Raw genomic sequence first — 14,413 nt, forward strand, 5'->3', positions numbered from 1 at the left:
AGAGAGAAAGGGGAGGGAGGGAGCGGAGACAGAGACAAAGTGGAAAGATAATCGAAAATGGGTCAAAATACTAATGGGTACACCTGGATAAAAGGGTATGTGGTTGTTTACCATCCATGCAACTTTTCCACAAGTTTATCTTTAAATAAATACATTTTAAAAATGGACCGTTGGCTGTTGTCCCAAATTTTGCCTAACCTTTGAGATTTCTGGCTTTGATTCCCGCAGCTGCCATCGCTAGCGTACCCAGACCCCAGAAGTGTGCAATGGTGACTTTAAAACAGTTGTTGCAGGTTCTGTCCCAGGCAAGAAACCCTGGATCCTCTTTGCACATTTAAAGTGTGCTAACATTCTAACAGGGTTTCACAAAATACTGGAAAAGAGCATCCCCCCCAAAATTTTTTTTAAAAAATTATACATAATATAAAACAAAAACCAAAGGAAAGAACAAAATATTCAACATGTGTACAGCATGAAACCCTTAATTTCTTCCTTATCTTGTGCCACTGGGTCGTCTGTCTTCTGGGGTTTTGTGGTGTGAGTTGATTTGCTGCCACTTCCTCTGCTCTGCTAGTCAGTTACCACTCCTGCACCGGATTTCCATCTTCAAAAAATGTGTTGACATCTTTTGTCATATCTTCTCCCCTTCTTGTCATCCTCAATGGCCTTATTCTTTTTAAATCCTTTACTTGTTTTAGCAGCTTTATTGAAATATAGTTCACATACTATACAACTTACCCATTTAAAGTGTATAATTCCATGATTTTTAGTATATTCACAGATGGGTAACCATCACCACAGTCAATTTGAAAGCATTTTCATGACTTCAAAAAGAAACTTCATAACCTTTAGCTGTCATGCCCCTGTCCTCTCATCCCCCCAGCCCTAAGCAACCACTAGTCTACTTCCTCTCTCTCTAGATTTCCCTGTTCTGGACATTTCGTATGAATGGAATCATACGAGGTTATTTGTGACTGGCCTCTTTCACTTCTGCGTAATGTTGTCAGGGTTTGTGCATATTGTAGCATGTATCAGTACTTTTTATTGCCAAAAAATATTACATTGTGTGGATATACCGTAATTTACCCATTCGTCAGTTGATGGACGTTTAGGTTGTTTCTGTCTTTTGACCATTATGAATAATACTGCTATGGACATTTGTGTACAAGTTTTTGTGTGGACATATGTTTTCATTTCTCTTGAGTGTCTAGCTACAAGTGGAATTTCTAGGTAATATGGTAATTCTGTGTTTAACTTTTGAGGAACTGCCAGACGGTTTTCCAAAACAGCTGCACCATTTTCCTACCCACCAGCAGCATAGAAGGGTTTCAGTTTCTCGGCCTTCTAACACTTGCTATTATCTAACTTTTTGATTCTAGCCATCCTGTGTGTGCAGTGCTATCTCACAGTGGTTTTGATTTGCATTTCCCTGGTGACTAATGATGTGGAGCATCTTTTCATGTAATATTTTACTTTTGGGGAAGGAGAGGAGATAAAAAAGTGTTTGATCTCCTGTGTTTAACTCATCATACAGTAGCTCGTTTTAAATGTATTACAGGAAAAAAACTTTCTTCTAAATCTTGAAAACACTTGCATGGTGATGTGAAGTCCTTATCACATGTACAGTTTTCTCCTTCTGTGCTCTCTACTTGCTGCAGTCACTGTGTGACTGAGGGACCGCAACACCGTGCACTGCATTTGCTTGGGAAGATTCCTTTCTGCGTGGGGTGGAGGGAGGAGTTAACTCAGTGACTTCTCAGGCTTGACTACAGGGCTGAGCAGAACTGATGGCCAGAGCACCTAAAGCTCAGTGCGTTTCCTCCCCATGGCTCTGTCCACCTGTTTTGGGTCAGTGAGCTCCACAGGTAGTAAATGTCAAAGAAACATGAGAGCTGTGACATGGGCACAAAGCATACATCTGAGAGACGGATGGCAGGATGTTCCCATGGGCTTTTGCCCCTTAACCGTAGTGTAGGAGACGGGCCGTATCACACGTGCCAGATGATAACTGTGAAAGTGGGTAAGGGGCACGTGGGAAGTTCCACGGCTCTTGTGCATGTTTAAACATTTCTGTAATAGAAAGCTTAAAATAATGAAAGAAGCTGGGTGCCTCCTAAAGAGAGGGAGGGGACGAAAGGAGACCTGGCAAGGGGGCTCAGTCCGTCAAGACAAGGGTTTAGCTCTCTCAATAGGGACATTTCAGGAAGTGTAATCATTGAGGTTAGGAAGGAAACCTCTTTTCATATAACAGGAAAGAAGGAAAGGAGGAACGGGAAAAGGTTTTTGTGAAGGTTTATTGACGGAAAGTTCCTGTCTCATGACTTCTAGTTCCTCTGTGATCAGTGGTCCAGCACATCTACTGAGCAAATGGAGACAGCCTAAATTTGAGGAAAGTGGAGGAGATTTGAAATAAATTTGAGTGTCCCTGGAGAGAGAATGGAGTAAGGAAACAGCGACCTAAGCTCCGTTTGTTTTGTTCTCATGTTAGTAAGCATGGGATAGTTCTTTTTGGAATGAGTGAGTGATTTCCAGCTAGTGCTGGGGCTGAATTTACTGTGGCATCGGTAGACTCCATTGTGAGATTTAATCCATTGGGGTGATCAATTAGTTATAGGAAGGCATTTCTGGGAAAGGCAGAGAGATGGGATTTTGCCAGACAGGAAGGATTAAAAGGGATTGGATGGGGCCCATTAGTAGCAGAGCTTTTTAAATGTTGGTTACCTGACAGACCATCAAGTCTACCCCGGAGAGGGAGGAAATGTAAACAAGAGCTTGACGGACAGACAAGGAGTAAGTGGAAGAATGAATGGCCTGGAGTTGAAAAGTTAACAAGGGGCATATGACTCAGAAGAATGAGAGACGAGGCCAAAGGGTGGAATGTCCGACTGTAATAATCTGGATGGCTGAAGTGTTCCTGGTGATAAGCTCTGGAGTGTGGCAGTAACTACACTGGAATGGAAGGAAAGGACCCTAAGATGAGATGATGCAGAAACTGAGAGGCTGGTCTTTGGCTGGTCTATCCACATCGATGGTAGAGCCCTCCATGGCCTCCTCACCTCTTCGAGTCTCCTGCCCTGGGCCCCATCCCCCTCCCAGGACCTCCACAGAATCTGCATTCTTTCTTTGACCTCAAGTTTCAGACATTGTGGGGTCAATGGCATAACTCTGGACAAGAAGATCCAAGTGTGGAGTGAGAGAGGCTGTAGTGGACACCGGTTTTGGTTTTGGTTTTTGTTTTAACACCTAGCATTCACAAGTCTTTCTGGGAAAACCACCTCCAGTGCCCTCTGGGATACTCACCCCATTTGTGTAGAGTGTGTGTGTTTGTGTGTATGTGTGCGTGTGCGGTTTTGTTACAATAGTTACCATTATACTTGTATCTTTTCTAATGTCCTCAAATTCCTTTCCCTTACTTGGAGTCTTATTTCGTTTGTCACCTATATCTTGACCCCCTCTTATTACTTACAGAACAATCATTTTATTCTATTTTTCCCTTTTTCTCCTCCCTTCCATTTTTAAAATCATGTGGTTTTTAGAAAACAAAATTGGTATTTTATTTTTCCACCATTGTAACCATCTGTATTTTACTTAGACATCTACAACTTAATGTATTTAATGCTCACCATCATAAAGCTTTTTGAATTTTGCCCCAGTTGACACTCAGCCAATTTTTGAGTCCCAGTCTGTCTAAGTGGAGTTGCCTTTCCTCCAAACCCCTATTGTAAGGGTGGGTATGTGTGCAGTCCATGGTGAGACCCCCATATATCTGTAACCTGGTGCATAGTCTGGGACTCACCTCTGGTTCATGAGCTGCAGGTGTTCTGGGGGAGACCAACCATGGCTCCACCAAGGCCGTGAATATCAGAGGCGGCACTTCCATCCTGATAGGTGAACTGTACACACTAAGGGCAAGATCTTGTATATTCCTATTAAGCATAGATGGAAGGAAGGAAGCAAGATCACCTTCCCCAAAGAGGGGTTGCCATGCCTGATGACCTCCCTGCAGATATTGTTTAGTATTCAAAGAACAGCCCAGTGCCTTTTTGGAATAAGGCATCAGTGTGCTGTGCAGTGCCTGGATCAGCCTCAAGGTGGTGATGCCTGGATCAGATTGAGGAGGGGGCGGGGGGAACAGGACAGGGTCACCATATGGATGATGAGGCATAAAGCTTTGTTCTACCAGCAAGGTCCTTCTTTCCCCTCTTCATTTTTTCTTCCCTCCTCACTTACTCCAAGTCATCTTTTCCTTACTCTCAGCTTTATTTTATCCTGGGAGGTAGGTGGCTACCCGGTCAACATTGTTACTACTGGCAGCTGAGTGATGCTTTTGCTCTGCAACAAAATATCATTTGGCAGTCTGAAGAAATACCTACAGAGGGGAACCACTTCCCCCAGGTGCCTTTCCAGTAGGGAAACCTCAATGTAAAGTTTAAAGTATTCTTCCCTAACACATTAATATGACTCACATGACAGATTCTTAAGGCGTGTCTGTGCTGTTCCTAGCCCCTCCCCCACCAGCCCAGGATCCACTGCAGCAATACCCTCCCCCACCCCCCAAATCCCATTCAGGGTTCACCCACCTGTGGGGTCCTCTGGTCACTGACCTCTAAATCATGATGAAGCCACTGTTTTTTCTTCATTGTTGTTTTATGAATTGCATACCTATTCTTGACCCTCTTCGGATAGAGAACACCTGTCTTCCCTACTCTCTGAAGGATGTAAAACATTCAGTGAGCGGAAGGTGTGGGCTGCTCTACACTTTCGTTAAGGCTAAGCGAAGAGGCAGGAGGCAGAGCCCACCTCCTCAAACTTCATCAGGGAGGAAATGGGCTTTTGGGGGCACGTGATATCGCTTTGTCAACAAGAGCTCCAGAGCACTGGTGACCTTTCAGAAGCCAGAGGAAGCAATCAGTAAGAGCTGAACTCACTCCTCCTTTTCCCTAAGCACAAGCCCTGAGTTACCTGAAACCCATGCCCCCAACACAGGACACAAAAAAGACATCACTATTATTAGAGAATCATTTATTGGGGAGAATTAGTATTCTCCACAAGAAGGAATTACTTTGCTGTGGGAAATTTTCCGCTCTCGAAACGCTGGAAAAGCGTTTTCTGTTGACATAGAGATGGATCCCTAAACATAGTGCCTTTAGCAGTGGTGAGAACAGCTGGAGGCCCCTGGGCCGGCTTGACACCTGCAGGTGGAACTTGGATGGGGCACATGCTCCCTGCGGGACACAGATAAGGGACGCTTCTGATCCAATAGCTGATCTTTAAACGCCACGACTTTCTGAGGATGTCTGTTCTGGTCTCTGATCCGTCTAGAACATGTAAGATAATTCTGGCCAGCAAAGACAACTTCTTGGTGGCAGGACTTGGTGTTTGGCACTTTACAGGAGGGAGCCGTGTAGTTGGAAGGATGCCCCTGGATGGGCTCTGCCTGGGCCTGCTCTTCTGCCTTCTGCTCAGTTTTCACAAACTTCCTCAGGGAAGGAAGGGGCTCTTGAGGGCGGGTGACCTGTGCTGCACACCGCTGCCCCAGTTTCTCCACTGGGAACTTCCCAGGGACCATCCTGGTCTTCTGAGCCGTGGTGGTCCCAGTAATGGCAGCTCTCCCTTTAACCAGGCCTCTGCTCTGTGCAGATGATATGGGGCTGCCCTTTTCCTGGGGATGTTCTTGCTTTTTGCCTTTTGTCCCAGGACGAAGCCATTGAAAAATGTGGTTCATCTTTTTTCTGAACAGACTTTCAGGAGGAGGCTGTGCCTTCTGTGATGAGGTCTGGGAAGACTTGCTCCCAAGCGTCTCCTCTGATGCTGTGATCTGAGTAGGGAAACTCTTTCTTGTAGATTGGGATGTCCCCAACCCTGCATCCCCTCCACCAAGCTCTTCTTTGTTGGGGCCCGGAGGGCTCACTCTCATTGTAGCTGGTGGGAATTTCTTATCGTCGGACCTCTTTAGGTCTTTCTTAGGGACCCAAGGCTCCTGCCGCTGCTGCCTGCTGATCCCACTGTCCTCCAGATGGACACGCAGCACCTGGGAAGCTCCCATGTCCCCACTAGAGACACCGTGGGCATGAGTCGGTGAGGCCTTGTAAATCAAGCTCTCTGAGGCAGGGGACCTGTCAGTGTGTTGGCCTTGGACCTGGCTCTGATTCCTCTTCTCTAGTTTTGACTTTAATTCCCCAAACAGATGTTCCTTAAGATCCGATGACTTTGGGTCTTGGGGAACTTGTCTTTTTGGTGCAGGGCTTTCAATGGTCCCAGTAATTTCTATTTTACTGTGATTCTCACGTATCATTTGGGAGCTTCCTGGCTTGCTGGTTGTCAACACATTACGAGTTTTTGACTGCAGAGCGTTGAGCTCCTTGACCCTGAATATGTCCCTGGCCGTGTTGTGCACGGAAAAGGGTTCCGACTTCATCTTTTTGTCCTGTCGCCCTTCTCTTCTATCACTGGAACTCACTCTCTCATCTTTTGTCTCATGTTTGGCACCAGCTTGCCTTGCAGGCAGCTCTGGGGGGCATCTGGTGCCTAGCTGAGTAAATTTCTGACTCGCTTTGCCTGTGATGCCACATGTGACAGGCAGATGAGTCTGCCTGGCACCCTTACTCCTCTGAACAACCTCTGCAATCTCTTGGTTGATACCAGAGGGTGAGTGTCTCGGCACCCCTTGTCCTTCCCTGCCCATAGGTGAAGTAGCAGGGCAAAGACGATCCAGGACCAGGGCTGAATTTGTTGTTTCCGCTTTTTCTTGAAGAACAGATTTAGAGCTTCCTCTATGGGGCTCGAAGCCCTCGGATTTGGAGTCCACTTCCCAAGTTGGGTTATTTGAGGGGGGACAGTAGAAATAGGGCAAGGACTGGGATGCAGCATCTTCCAATTTAAACGCCTGTATGGATTCAAGGACCCTGCAGGGAAGGCCCCACTCCATCGTCATACGAAAGCTTTTAATATGGGTTTCCATCATCTGTTGTGCACTGGAATCAATGAAGCAAAGCTCCTGGAAGGTATTCAGGGAGGAGTCCCCACCCACTGAAGGTGGCAAACTCCTCTGTGTTATTTGGGTGCGGGATTTGTCAGAAAGCAGCAATGTCTGCTTGCTAGCATGCCATGAACTGCGCACAGTCCCAGGGAGCCGAGCCTCACTGATTTCCTCAAACTTCTTGCTCAAATGTGCTTTCAGGACATTTTCAAGTTGTTTCTGATCTAGACTTTCCTCCAAGGCCCTTGAATTTTTCCCTGACAGACTTGCCATGTGACTATTTAGGTCTTTCTCAGAGTCATATGCCGGATCCTTATCTGAAGAGCTCTCTGGGTCACTCAACAGATGAGCTTTTGGGCCGTTCTCTGGGCTATGCCCCTGATCCTTCCCCATCTCCTTCTCTACCTCAAGCAGTTCTGAACCCCTCTCATGGAAGCTTTTGGATTGGCTCAATCCAACATTTAGATCTTTGTTCACCGAGATCCATGAGAGTCCACGATTGCTCTCTGACTTAGCTATCTCTGAGAAATCTCTTGGAGGCATCATCAGTGACAGACACTCGCAGATCCTGCGGGGCAGGCCCCACCTGTGTTGGATGAGCCTCTTTCGAAGGTGATGTTCCAGTTTCTTCCTCAGCTCATCACTGAGAGGAAACTCTACGGGAAGGGTGGAGATGGAGGCATGGGCCTGGGAGGCCTGATGGTAAGGGAAGTTGGGAGCTGAAGAACAAAATTCTTCCTGAGATCTTTGGACTACAGAGGGGGAACCCCACAAACTTTCCTGTTGCTTCTGCAACACTTTCCATTCCAGTTGTTGAATTTCAGATGAGGTGAGAGACTCTGATTCATCCTGGGGTCTATGGTAACACACTCCACAGATCCTTATCTGGGGTAGAGGACCAGATGGTAGGATTGGGAGTGGGGATTTAAGGTGGACCTGGGACTTGACCTGAGTGAGAGGTAGGGGCTGGGATTGGGGCAGGGTTTGAGGCAAGGGCTGGGGCTGGATCTCAGGCAAGGATGGAGGTGGGCGATGGAGAGGTACTGGGGATTCTTGGCCCGTGGAGGCATTTGAGATGGTATTGAAAGGGAAGATTGTGGTGCAGTCACTTGAGTCACGGATAGCAGAGGGCAAGGACTCGCTGTGCAGAGATGGGAGACCCCAGAAGAGCTGCATACATTTTTCCTGTAAATGGTCCTCCAAGATTTTAGGATATGGGGGCTGCTCATGCATGTGCAGCTCCTTTGGTTTGCCTGCACTGCTCCAAAAAGGAAGGGAGAATGCTGAGTCACACTCATCAGCATTTGACTCTAACATTTTCCCCGAAGGATTTAGTTGGTAGCCTGGCCTAAGCTTTTTTGGAAAAGAACCCTTCTCCTTCTCCTTTTCCTTCCACATCAGGAAATCACTCCTCTTTCGGACTTGTCTCTCCAGGAGTGCCAGGACATGAGGGCTGAGAAATGAGAGGTTACCAGGCTCTATAAGGTTAGCTGTAGAGTGTCTGTCCAGAGAGGACTCTGAAGAATGGAGGGCAAGAAACTCTCGATTAAAATCACGTGGTGCCAAGGTGGAAGCTGCTAAGAACAAGTCTTTGGCACAAGCTTGCCACCAGGATAATTTTGAAATTGACAGGCTTGAATGGTCAGTGCCTCTGACTGTTGGGACATAAGTGGACAACCCACCAGGGCTATCTGGAGGTGAGTTCTCTGGAGCAGATTTCAATAAGATGGAAACCGATTTAGATTGAGTCACAGTTAGAGGGTGGTCTGTCGGTGGTGAGACAGACAGGCTTGGTGGTGCGTGATGACAAGCTAGTGAATCATTGGGATTCATTATCTGGGAAAAATTTGGTAAGGCGTTAATATCCTGGGAAAGGGTGCGGTCAAGAGAGAAGATCGTATTCAGAGACAGAGTGGCCTGTGGTTGGAGAATAGGACCCGTTGCCTGGGTGTCATGTGGTGGGAGAGGGGGAAGGGCAAGGGGTTGGGGTGGGGAATGGTCTGCTGGGAAGTTGGACTCCAAGGGAGGAAAAGGCTCTGGTGGCATAGAGTGACCCGGTGGTGAGGGTGAAAGTAAGTCAGCTAAGGGTGTCATTGGATTAGGTGAGAGAACGGAGGGGGGCGGTGGGGAAGGGTCAGGTGGAGGGGATGGTGTTAGGTCTCCTGGAGGGACTTCTGAGAAGGCAGAGGACAGAGTGAATGATGACTCAGTCCCAGAAGCTGTGGAAGCCATAGAGGACACAGAGGCAGTATCATCTTCCAGGTCCTCCAGGAACAGCAGCCGATTGATCTTTGCAGTTGTGCTATTACACACCTCACAGGAGGGGTCTGGGCATAATAGTTGACGAATGCGGGTGGTATCGCGAGGCCAGCCTAGGGGCCTGCGGAAGACAGGAAGTAGAAAACTGTAGCCAGGACCAGAACAAGGAAAGGAGGACCTGCTGGCCTGTCAGGGGAGGGGCCACCTGAAGCCTGCTGCCCCTTCACAATGCCCCACATCTATGACTTCACCATACACTCAGCAGCCCTCCCCCCAAGGCCTTCATTCACATACCCGTTCCTATGGCAAACCCCTCCCATGAATACTGCAGGCTGTACTGAATCCCTGGAATTGCAGAGAACATGTCAAAGAGGGATCAGGAAAGAAAAGACTAGTCACCTTTTCAGAATAGAAATTAGCCTCCTTTTCTCCTCTGTTTCCCTCTGGTAGTTTCTCCAACCTGGGAAACCAGAAGAGTGAATTACATGTAATAAAGGTAGAAGCATAGGTGTTACACGGGAGTCCCTTTAGGGGAGACCCTTGGGATATTAACGGGATATTAACTCTGAAAGCCCCAAGAATCAGTAGATGTGGTCAAACGGTCAATGATAATATTAATAAGGTTCACATGTGTTTGTTGCTTCATTTATAAAGTACTGTCACATACATTATCCCATGGGATGTTCAAAACCACCATGTGAGGAACATAGGTCAATGGTTACCTCAAAGAGGAGTCTGATCATCCAGGAAGTCAACGTGGTTTCACAACGTCGGGAGACAGAAGTTGTGACTCTTGACGTCTCCCACGGCAACCCACTGGGCAACACCCATTGTCCAGGCCCATCACTGCTTCATGCCCAGAGCTGGACAGAGCAGGAATCTGAGAAATGTCTCAGGTTCTGACTACCTTCCCATGAGCCTTTCCCCTGAGGCCTCTATTTTCTGAGAGGGACTCTATCTGGCGACTGACATCCTCAGAGACCATGGACCCGGGACCTCATGGAGAGGACAGGATGGGTCACCCTTGGAGAGCTCAGGTGGGATAGGTGGAACCTTACCACTTGATGTTCCACCTTTTCTTCTCCTCTTGGCTCTGCCCTGACGCTGAGAACAAAAAGAAAAGAATGAGGAGCGAGGACTTAGTTGGCTTGCTCCTCTCTCTAGGAAACTCAGATATTCATCCAAGATTCATGTCACTCTCTATTTTTATTGCTAGCACTTTGTGTTCTTTCCCTTTCTGAATTTCTAAAGGTGATAAGATACTTTGAATTTTTGCTTCTTTGAAAAACTCGAAGGAGGATTTTTGGCTAGAGTCCACGCTTGATATTCTCAGTCAGAAGTCCTCTGCTCAAGGAGGGCATAGACTCTGAGGCCCACAGTCACATCTGTGCTTCCTCAGATAGGACCCTGTATCCTGGGACAGAGCTCACACTCCAGTGTCTGCTCAGAGGCTCAGCCCTGCTCTCCTGATCTGCCCAATACAAAGGACGGTTTGGTCGAATGATGCCCGACATGGGAATGTGACTCATGATCCAGTGTTGGGAACAGTGTTCTCCTACACAGATCCCAGACTCTCTAAATAACCTAATGCAGGGCCGTGAAATCACTGATGGGATTTTATCCAGGAATCCTCCACCACACCCAGATGGTCTGTGAGTTTTAAATGGGAAACAGTCCCAGCTGAAGCCCTAGACCTGCCTGGCCTATTCCCCTAGAAGGATGATGTTCTATCCTCTATTCAGACTTGCCACCTTAGGAGTCTCTCTGGACCAACTCATTTAAAAATGTGGGACTAGAAATGGAAACAACAATAAAAAATCCCTGTTGGTGGCTTGCCCAGGGATCCTTACCTTTTGGTAGATTTTGGTTTTCCAGAAGGTTGGTAAAGATGGAATCCCCACCAGGAAGCACAGGAACAGAAGAAGCAACCACAACCCACACACGATGGTGAGGTTATAGTCACTATCTAAGAATGTTGAGCAGATGCTCAAAAACAACTCAATATGGCTATTCAGAAATGAGAGAACATTCCATTGACTGAACTCCATTTTCTGAATCACAAGGCTGCCTGAGGCAACTGAGCTCTGAGAGTGTCCACACTTGCCTATAATCCCAGGCCTGCATCACAGAGCACTGAAGAGTCACAAAGGGTTTCAGAGGGTGGGGGAGGGGACATGAAGAGGGTGTGCCCATGGCCCCTTCCCCTGACCAGCCCAGCTGATCTCTCCATCCATCCTGGGCCCTCCAGGTCCCTCTGCCCTACCCTGCCATCCTATTTTCCAACTCTGTCCATTCATCATATCATACAATTACATTAATGGAATTTTCTGCCTGTTCCACCTGTACTCCAGATTTTACCTGGGCCCCCTTTACTGTTTGGAGAGCTTGACTTTGGTTTCACCAATTCCACTGCCTCGAAAGTCTGAAATGCTCCCTGGAATTTTTGCTTGTACCCAGACATTTACACTCAGAATCATGTATGTCCTCAAATCCATCTTTCCTTTAGAATGTTTTTGCCTTACATGAACCCTGATATAGAACTTAAAGTTCTTCTTTACTCATTTGGTTTTGTGAATGTTGAATAACAAATTTTAGTTTTTTGCTTCAGTCAGCCTTTACCATCTTCAGCCAGTGGGGCTGACTCAAATTATTGAAATGAATAATTCATTATTCAACATTCACAAGACTAAAATCAGTACAGGCACACCTCACTTAATGAAAGGGATATGTTTTGAGAAATGCATCATTAGGCACTTTCACTGTTGTGTGAACATCACACAGTGTACTTACACAAACCTAAGTGGTAGAGCCTACTACACACCTAGGCTATGTGGTGCTACCCGTATGGGACCACTGTCATATATGTGGTCCATTAGTGACCGAAACATCGTTAACATTGTTACATGGTGCGTGACTGTGGTGGACGACAATGACAAAATGGAGTACCGTTTTCAAGGCTTCTAAAATGGAGCTGGGAGGCCATTAAGGAAGTGGGGCTTATGCTTGTACACCACATCCACCACCAGATGTTAACTGAACTTTTGAGCTTTACCTGACAGCAGAGGTCACATCTTGAAGTGTTTCCTCATTCCAAGAAGGGGCAGTCTGCATAGGACCAACTATGTTCTGGCAAGTCAGCTCACCCCATGCCAGAACCAGTCATTAACTGTTCACTGTAGACCTCTGTAAGCCTGTGTCCTTTCCTTTTATCTACCCCTGCCTCCTTTGTCTTCCTAGGAGCACATTTGAGCTTCTACTCGAATCTACATCTCCTGAATTGCAATTCTTGAGACCCCAAATAAACTTTTCGGTTCTTTTGCACTTTATGCCTCTTATTTGCTGACTTTACATGGTGACAGAAGCGGGATCCCTAGCTACTGACCTTCAATTCTGGTGCCATTTCACAGACACAAGCAAGGTGCCTGCAAAGAATCTTTTGTGCTCTGTCGTCTCCTCCTGGTGGCTCTGGTTCCTGGTGGTAAGTCCTCCTGGGCCTGGACCTCCCATTTTTGGTAGAGGTCCAGACTCTTTATGTAGGCGTCCTTTGATACTGGTTCTGGCCATCCTTCCATTGTCAGCTTTGTTAGAAACTTCTGTTTCTTTCACTCCTTTTTTGGGCCTTTGATCCTTTGGTAAGTTCATACAAATGAGAAATCCATTTTCTAAGAGGACCACCAAAGAACAGCCCCACTCTGGGACTCCTGCTGGTTTTGTCTTTAAAGAATACAGACCTTCTACATGTAGATTTTTGTCCCACTGGGCTCAGATTACTCAGGGTGATTTAAGGCTTCACTGGCCTAAATGGGGCTCCTTTGAAATTCCTAAATTGGTTTATCTGTGCACTCAATTGGAAAAAGCCTTTCAAACCAAAGAAATAAAATGGGAAACTTTTTAAAATTGGTATCTTGAGGTCTCTAAATGAAACACTGAAAAGGACACTTCCTTGCAAGCCATAACAATGTCATAACTAAGAATTTCAAATGATTAAATGTAAATGCCATCGATAAAAGAATATTAACTCCTCCTGTATTCATCAGGGTTCTCTGGAGAACCAAGGAGAGTATATATATATATATATATATATATATATATATATATATATATATATATATAATATATTAATATTGATATATAATAGAATATATAATCCATTGTATCTATATTTAAATTCATTTATTTAGTTCTATAAATTACATATATACACATAAAATTTACATATAAAAGAAACTTTGGCCTCGCCCCTAACTGCCTAAAAGAATTTAAGACAGAAGGCCTGTTCCAGGAAGGAGCTGTCAACGTAGGGAACTCTAGATGTGGTAGAGAAGAAGGTACCTAGCCGGGCCCATTTTACACAAGTTCTCTCTCATTTGTTTAGAGATGGCCCAGCAAACATTTGGTTTTCTGTCTCCTTGTGAATTGGCTTCCTCCTCTTTGAAGTCCCAAACCACGACCCCCAACCCCGCGCCTTTGTAAAATATCTAAACCCTAACCATAGGCCTGGCAGACACGCTGTAGACTGAGCAGCAGCATGAAGACCAGGGTCAACCTGATGACATTGTGGGTGGGACTACTGGCTGTTTGTCCACATCCTTGTCCTGGGTGCCCAGGAAGGCAGTCACCCAGCAACTTGCAGTGAGGTGTGGCGTGTGACTATGTTTCAGCCAATGCAATGGGAGTGGAAGTGGTGTGTGCCATTTCCAGGTTGGAACTTTTGAAAGCAGGTGTGTCTTCTCCGTGTTCCTTCTTTCTCCTTGTGCAGATTGGTTGCAGACAACGATACAGGCGTCAGGAATGGCGGAGCCAAGAGACAGGAATTCATGGGTGACTGACACACCCTGTGGAAGAGAACCACCTGCCCAACACGAAACCCACCTTGGCCTGTAAGGTAATCACACATAAATTTCTACTCTCTGGTTATTCTTTTTCGGGATCTGCTTGTTATTTTCTTAACTATTATGGAAATATTTCAAATATGCAGAAGAGTACATAGTATGACCTCTATCTCCGGCCCCAATACCCAGAAAGAACAGACGTTAAATTCTGCCCTATTTGCTTCCGATGTTGCATTCATTTGCTGGGGCTGCCATGACAAAATACCACACGTAGGGTGGCTTAAACAATAGAAATTTATTTTCTCACGGTTCTGGAGGCCGAAGTTCAAGATCAAGGTGTTGG

The 14,413-nt window shown here is 46.2% G+C and overlaps 1 protein-coding gene across 1 annotated transcript; it reads right to left on the reverse strand.

Annotated features, from left to right (window-relative positions):
• Positions 1 to 1,199: 1,199 nt before the first annotated feature.
• LOC138920478 (spermatogenesis-associated protein 31D4-like) lies at positions 1,200 to 11,365 on the reverse strand. Its single transcript, XM_070248967.1, has 4 exons — positions 11,089 to 11,365; positions 10,297 to 10,342; positions 9,638 to 9,698; positions 1,200 to 9,359 (listed from the first exon to the last, which is right to left on the reverse strand). Exons 1-4 carry the CDS (start codon positions 11,284 to 11,286, stop codon positions 5,147 to 5,149), a joined length of 4,518 nt encoding a protein of 1,505 aa, XP_070105068.1. The 5' UTR covers positions 11,287 to 11,365; the 3' UTR covers positions 1,200 to 5,146.
• Between the last annotated feature and the right edge of the window lie 3,048 nt (positions 11,366 to 14,413).

The sequence above is a fragment of the Equus caballus genome, chromosome 23 (genome assembly GCF_041296265.1).
Source record: "Equus caballus isolate H_3958 breed thoroughbred chromosome 23, TB-T2T, whole genome shotgun sequence".
Classification (NCBI taxonomy): domain Eukaryota; kingdom Metazoa; phylum Chordata; class Mammalia; order Perissodactyla; family Equidae; genus Equus; species Equus caballus.

Bases quoted from the DNA above. Each gene is read 5' to 3' on its own strand.
- LOC138920478 (XM_070248967.1), bottom strand. From the start codon at position 11,286: ATGGAGTTCAGTCAATGGAATGTTCTCTCATTTCTGAATAGCCATATT. The intron at 10,343-11,088 runs GTAAGGATCCCT...TTTTGTTCTCAG, and splicing joins AAACCAAAATCTACCAAAAG to CGTCAGGGCAGAGCCAAGAG. The intron at 9,360-9,637 runs GTGACTAGTCTT...TGTCTTCCGCAG, and splicing joins CTAATTTCTATTCTGAAAAG to GCCCCTAGGCTGGCCTCGCG.